The sequence below is a fragment of the Musa acuminata genome, chromosome BXJ3-1 (genome assembly GCF_036884655.1).
Source record: "Musa acuminata AAA Group cultivar baxijiao chromosome BXJ3-1, Cavendish_Baxijiao_AAA, whole genome shotgun sequence".
NCBI classification, from domain to species: domain Eukaryota; kingdom Viridiplantae; phylum Streptophyta; class Magnoliopsida; order Zingiberales; family Musaceae; genus Musa; species Musa acuminata.
This window is the reverse complement of record NC_088349.1, coordinates 4311347-4318658: the sequence shown is the minus strand read 5'-3', so window position 1 is coordinate 4318658 and position 7312 is coordinate 4311347. Positions and strand designations below refer to the sequence as shown.

The 7312-nt window shown below is 43.7% G+C and overlaps 1 protein-coding gene across 2 annotated transcripts; it reads left to right on the top strand.

The window, feature by feature from the left end:
* The first annotated feature begins 3142 nt into the window (after positions 1–3142).
* LOC135628610 (chaperone protein ClpB1) lies at positions 3143–7078 on the top strand. 2 transcript variants are annotated; one of them, XM_065135366.1, is made up of 7 exons: positions 3143–4428; positions 4769–4950; positions 5053–5338; positions 5413–5749; positions 5830–6109; positions 6204–6401; positions 6495–7078. In XM_065135366.1, the coding sequence occupies exons 1-7, from the start codon at positions 3270–3272 to the stop codon at positions 6801–6803; spliced, it is 2751 nt and encodes a 916-aa protein (XP_064991438.1). In that variant the 5' UTR covers positions 3143–3269; the 3' UTR covers positions 6804–7078. The 2 variants fall into 2 exon arrangements, with proteins under 2 accessions (XP_064991438.1, XP_064991437.1); XM_065135365.1 differs by having other exon boundaries at positions 3150–4428; positions 5053–5334; positions 5409–5749.
* Positions 7079–7312: the final 234 nt, after the last annotated feature.

Here is a 7312-nt window from a genome sequence, read left to right as displayed (position 1 = left end):
ATATTTCTATAAATTAGTAGTTTCAATTTCATCTTTTAAATTTAAGTTTTTTGATAAATTAATTAAAAGGTATTTTAAGTATGTTAGATTAAATTTTTTTGGACTTACTGAAAATAACTAATGATATTAATTAATCTGAGTTTATTAAATGGATTCTGACAAAGTATTTGAAGAGAGTAAATTTTGGTGGGACAAATTTGCTATTTCCCTTTAAAAGGGTAGATAAGTAAAAGCATCTTTCTTTATGCAGACTTTGGAAGTATCACATCTATAATTACAAATTATGTCTTTCAATCCTATTAATATTCATCTAAAAAATTCCAAGTTAAACCTTTGTAGCCGTTATTCCAACTCATTTATTTAAGTCAATAAATATATAAAAATACCATTTGAGGTTTTAAACCACCATCAAATTAATATTTAATGTGTATAATGTGTAAATATATTAGATGATATTTTGAATCCACAATCTTTCATAAATTTATTGATTTGGTACATCAGGATTATTCTTGTAATTAAATATCTTTAGCAGTTGAGATCTATGCTTAAAAAATTTATATTAAAATTAGTATACTTATGAAAGTGAAATATTTAACTCTATTTATTATAATATTATCGATTTTACTGATAGAAGATATAGTCACGTGATAATATGTGTAGGAATGAAACGATAGGTAAAAAGGTAATTTTAATGCATTGATTATGTTTTCTTTCTACTTAGGTGACTGTTATCGTGGTGGTGAATGATGGGACCGTGAGTGACTGTTATGGTTGTGGTTGATGAAAATGACATAGTGATTGATAATAACAATACAAGGATATCCTTAGAGGCAAGCAAGGTGAAGTCCTAAAGGTGGAGTTGAGAAACTTTTGTAATTTTTTAGGGAGGAGGAGATGGAAAAGAAGGGAGAGCAACGACGATATATGAGGCAAAGGGAGAGAAGGAAGAGGACAACAATCGTGTCAACGTAGACCTAAAGTGACATCGCTCTGCTCTGCATTGCCCTACGTCTTTATCGATGCTGACGTAGATGGAAAGTGGTACTTATCCTTCTTTTCCCTTTCCCCAATCTCTCATCATTCTTCCCTATTTCGTCACTCTACATCTACATCGATGTTGACACAGATATTGATACTCTGCATCTATGTCGATGCAGCCATCATCCTCATCCACTTTCTCATCTTTCTTTGTCTCACTTCTCACCATCGCTCTCCCTCCTCTTCCCCCTTCAATGTAGATGCAGAGTGGTACAAAGAAAAAGTCGTAAATGCAAAGCAAAGTGACGTTGCATATGCATCGGCAAACCGTCGTCCTCGTTCTTTTCCTCTTATTCTTTTGTCTCACCTTTTATCATCGCTCTCTCTCCTCTTCCTCCTCCTCCCCCAGAAACAATAAAAGTCCCTCAACTCCACCTCCAAAACTTTACTCGACCCATCTCCAAGGACATTCTCACATCATTCTTGCTGACCACTGTATCATTCTCACCGACCACTATGCTCTCGACATTTTCTCCTAATAAAGATATATTTGATACATATTCCAAAGTTACATGTGATCATATTCATTCCTGAAATCGAATTTAAAAAAATTATAAGATTAGACTTAAAAAGTATCTAAAATTATCAAAAAATAAAATCTATGGATTCACTATTAAGATGTTGTTCATCTGTGCTAAAAACTTGAGGTCGAATGAACAAGTATTATGAAGTTAGATTCATAAATGAAGTCAGTTAACTAGCTTATAGTATCACTAATGTTTAAGCTGCAATCAACTAACTCTTTGATGATTTTATGTATCTTTTGAGTTTAATTTACAACATTATCAGAATGATTTTGTGAAGGTGTAACCATGCTCAATTTTTAGTTGAACTTCAGAATATTTGTCCATTGCATCTCAAAATTTCACCACAAAGGGACAACAACATCTCAATAGTGAATCCTCAGGGATTTTGATTTTGTGATGGTTTAAGTGACTTTTAAGTCCAATTCGATACATTTTCAAGTAGATTTTGTGAATGAGTCTAATGACATTCATTTATTAGTATAGCTTCAAGATAGGCGTCAATTGCACCTCATTCTTCAACCATAGATGAACAACAATACCTAAAAGTAAATTCATAGATAAATCTGTTTTTCATAATTTTGGCCTTTTAAAGTCTAATTTAACATATTTTCAAGTTGATTTACTCATTTATTAGTGTCACTTCAGAATACATAATCCATTGTATATCAAATTTCCACATAGAAAAGCAATAATATTTTAATTGAATTTATATTTTATATGTTTATTTATTTTTTTTTAAATATTTAAATTAAAATGTATATATTTTTATTTATTCTATGATCAAGTGTGACGATGTTCATTTAGTAGCACAACTTGAATTGGCACTTTTGCACCATAAATTTCTAGTTCCATGAACAACACAATAGTAAATTCATAGTTTTTTTATTTATTAATATTTTAGGAGCCTTTTATGTCCTATTTATATACTTTCAGCTTGATTTGGTAAATGAGTGTGACTGTGCTCATTTATCTGTGTAACTTCAGATAACTTATCAATAACACCTAAAAATTTTCATCACAAGTGCACAATAATATCCTCTTTATATATATATATATATATATATATATATATATATATATATATATATATATATATATATATATATATATATATATAAAGAGAGAGAGAGAGAGAGAGAGAGAGAGAGAGAAAGGATCTACTAAAATTTAGAATAGGAAATATAAAAATTAATAACTTCGAAGGTGATAAAAACTTTCATAAACATCTCATTATTATTAATATTTTGTAATAAAAAAATAATTAGTTAGTGGGAAAATGCTTGTAAACTTATAGATAGGGTCGGCCGGGGAGTTATTGCTCGTTTCACGTGCTCCTCCCAAACCTTTTATCTCAAGCAATGCCAGCGCAAACAACAGCCCATCTCGGTCCCCCACTCCACCAACCCAAAGCGCCATATCGGAACTCTCTCAAACGTTCCAGAGGGAACATAATACCACGACCGAACCATGAATAGAACCGTGCGATGCCCATCTGACGGTTCACTATCACGGGTCATTTCTCCACGCCGCTTCGGACGCAGCCCCAACACCTCCCGCACTCTCTCGCACCTTCGTCTCCCTTCGCGAAGCCTCTCCTCTTCGTCCTCCCCCCATCTCGTATAAAAGCAACGCTCCTCTCCGCTTTTCCGGCCAAGAAACAAAGAAACCAACATCGACGCATCGAAGCAAGCACCGCGATCCGCCATGAATCCTGACAAGTTCACGCACAAGACGAACGAGGCCCTCGTCGCCGCCCACGAGCTTGCCCTCAATTCGGGCCACGCCCAAATCACGCCGCTCCACCTCGCCTCCGTCCTCGCCGCTGACGCCAATGGCATCCTTCGACAGGCCCTCACTAACGCCTCCGGTGGCGCCGGAGATTCTGCCGCGCAGTCGTTCGAGCGCGTCCTCTCCGCCGCCCTCAAGAAGCTCCCCTCCCAGTCCCCCCCGCCCGACGAGGTGCCTGCCTCCACCTCCCTCATCAAGGTCATCCGCCGTGCTCAGTCTTCCCAGAAGTCACGCGGTGACTCCCACCTCGCTGTCGACCAGCTGATCCTTGGCATCCTCGAGGACCATCAGATTGGTGACTGCCTCAAGGAGGCCGGCGTCAGCGCCGCACGAGTCCGCGCCGAGGTCGAGAAACTCCGTGGCAAGGAGGGCAAGAAAGTCGAGAGCGCTTCCGGGGACACCAATTTCCAGGCACTCAAGACCTACGGCCGCGACCTCGTCGAGGTTGCGGGGAAGCTTGACCCCGTAATCGGCCGTGATGAGGAGATCCGCCGCGTCGTCCGCATCCTGTCGAGGCGGACCAAGAACAACCCTGTGCTGATCGGTGAGCCCGGTGTCGGCAAGACCGCCGTCGTCGAGGGCCTCGCGCAGAGGATCGTGCGAGGCGATGTCCCCAGCAATCTGCTAGACGTCCGCCTCGTGGCGCTCGACATGGGCGCATTGGTTGCTGGGGCGAAGTACCGCGGCGAGTTCGAGGAGCGCCTTAAGGCGGTACTCAAGGAGGTGGAGGAGGCCGATGGAAAGGTCATCCTCTTCATCGACGAAATCCACCTCGTTCTCGGCGCGGGCCGCACTGAGGGCTCCATGGACGCCGCAAACCTCTTCAAGCCGATGCTTGCGAGGGGGCAACTGCGGTGCATCGGAGCAACGACATTGGAGGAGTACAGGAAGTACGTCGAGAAAGATGCAGCCTTCGAGCGACGATTCCAGCAAGTGTATGTGGCAGAGCCCAGCGTCGCTGACACTATTAGCATCCTTCGTGGCCTAAAGGAGAAGTACGAAGGACATCATGGTGTTCGAATCCAGGACCGGGCTCTTGTGGTCGCTGCCCAGCTCTCTAGCCGATATATTACTGGTACGTCTCCATACTTCTTCTCCCAGCTTTTATAACTGCTCATTAAACATATGATTCCTCCAAACAGTAGCAAGAATAGTAATTAGACAGCCAGTGTGTACAGATGACAAAAAAATTGTTGCTTTATAGTGTCCAATTCTCCAAGCAATGGCGAAATTATCTACATTTGTGAACCTTTTGTGCATTTGGGACTGCATAAGGAACTGCTTTGGATTGCTAAACATGCTAATTGCTTCATCTTTAGATAATATTGTTTAATGTCATAGGCATAACCAAAATTTGATTCTTTAAAGTCTCTTGTTCTTCTGCTCTGAGATTGTTTTCTTTTTGTTTCTTCAAGGCCGACATCTTCCGGACAAGGCAATTGACTTGGTCGATGAGGCTTGTGCGAACGTGAGGGTGCAGCTTGATAGCCAGCCAGAGGAGATCGATAACCTGGAGAGGAAAAGGATTCAGCTTGAAGTTGAATTGCATGCACTTGAGAAGGAGAAGGACAAGGCCAGTAAAGCTAGGCTAGTTGAGGTGGGTCTCTGTTACCTTGTAGCTCTTCATCTTTTTTCAGATTTTCTCTCTCTCTCATTTGCGATGCGTGCTGACAATGCTGCTCGGTGTGCTCCTATCCAGGTTCGTAAGGAGCTGGATGATTTGAGGGATAAGCTGCAACCGCTGATGATGAAGTACAGGAAGGAGAAGGAGAGAATCGACGAGATTCGTAGCTTGAAGCAGCGCCGGGAGGAGCTCATGTTTACTCTGCAGGAGGCCGAGCGGAGGATGGATCTCGCTCGCGTTGCGGACCTCAAGTACGGTGCCCTGCAAGAGATTGATGCTGCTATTGCGAGACTCGAGGGAGACACCAATGAGAATTTGATGCTGACGGAGACTGTTGGGCCTGATCATATTGCAGAGGTGTGTGTCCCGAACTCAGGATTAAGATTGTCGTTGCCATCGATCCCTATGTTAAAAGTTTGGTTCTTGGTCAGGTAGTGGGCCGATGGACGGGAATTCCGGTGACAAGGCTGGGACAGAATGAGAAGGAAAGGTTGATTGGCCTCGCAGAGAGGTTGCACAAGAGAGTGGTCGGCCAACATCAGGCGGTGGAGGCGGTGGCAGAGGCAGTTCTCCGGTCGAGAGCTGGTCTCGGCCGACCGCAGCAGCCTACTGGCTCATTCCTCTTCTTGGGTCCGACCGGCGTGGGTAAAACAGAACTGGCCAAGGCTCTTGCCGAGCAACTGTTTGACGATGAGAACCTTCTTGTTCGCATCGACATGTCCGAGTACATGGAGCAGCATTCCGTATCACGTCTGATTGGCGCTCCGCCAGGGTGAGTAATCTACTCGAGCTTGCCATCGCTGCCTTCTTCGATTCCCTTGCAAGCGAGGTATTCATCCTCTCGATTTGCAGGTACGTGGGCCACGAGGAAGGAGGGCAGCTGACCGAGGCGGTGAGGCGGAGGCCTTACAGTGTCATTCTCTTCGATGAAGTGGAGAAGGCCCATATCGCCGTCTTCAATACTCTCCTCCAGGTTCTCGACGATGGCAGACTAACCGACGGCCAAGGGAGGACTGTCGATTTCACCAACACAGTCATCATCATGACTTCTAATCTTGGAGCTGAACACCTCCTCGCCGGAATGGTGGGCGAGTCGTCGATGCAGATCGCACGCGAACGCGTACTGCTAGAGGTACTTCATGGAGACCATCTCTTTTATAGCGTTATATGAACTGATTTGTATTCTTAATCTTATCAAATGTATAACCCATCGATTGATCCTGCAGGTCAGAAAGCATTTCAGGCCGGAGTTGCTGAACAGATTGGACGAGATAGTAATCTTCGATCCGCTATCACATGATCAACTGAGGAAGGTAGCCAGGCTCCAAATGAAGGATGTCGCTCTCCGCCTCGCAGAGAGGGGCATTGCCTTGGCCGTGACAGATGCTGCCTTGGACATTGTGCTATCTGAATCCTATGATCCGGTAAGCTTAGATGCTTCCAGTGTTGCCCCTCGTGCCATGTTCCTGTTACTAGGATCGTGAACTAACGGGAGTTCCGCGTGCTCGAGCTTGCAGGTGTACGGTGCAAGACCGATCAGGAGATGGCTGGAGAAGAAGGTCGTGACGCACCTGTCCAAGATGCTTATACGAGGGGAGATCGACGAGAACACGACTGTGTACATCGATACAGCCCGAGGGAAGAAGGAGCTGCATTACAGGGTTGAGAGGAACGGAGGGTTTGTCAACGCCACCACTGGGCAGAAGTCGGACATCCTCATCGAGATCCCCAATGGTGCCGTCAAGAAGAAGGACCCAGTGCAGGCCATGAAGAAAATGAAGGTCCTGCACGATGAGGAGGACGTCGATGATATGGACGAAGAGTAGTTACACGCCGATGATCATTGGTCGGTTCAGGAGACGGGAAATAAACCGGGGGGGGGGGGGGGATATTGCTGCCTGTCTTGGATGTTTATTTTGTTGTTTGATCGAAGATGATCTTTGTGGTGATGTAATTACCGTGAAATCCTTCTTGTTTATCCTCTTGGAGAGTATATGCTAAGTCTGTTCGGAGTCCCCGTTGAAGTATTTCATTTGTTAAGCGTGCCAAATTCTAGTTTATTTAGAATGAACAGTACAAATAGAAAGGGTTAAGTGTGCCAGCAGACATAGCAATTGAAACCAGAATTACTTACTTGTAATGTGATTTTGAGACCTATCGATGGTTGGACCAAACTCAAAAAGGGTAGCAATTCTTGAGATCCTAATGTACTAACATCGACCGGGATCCACCCGCAGGCATTTAGGGTCGCACGCTACAATAACTGTGGTTTAGCTTTTGCAAGTTGATTTGATTGTCATTTCAATTGTTCTAATAGTGCTACATACTCTGACAA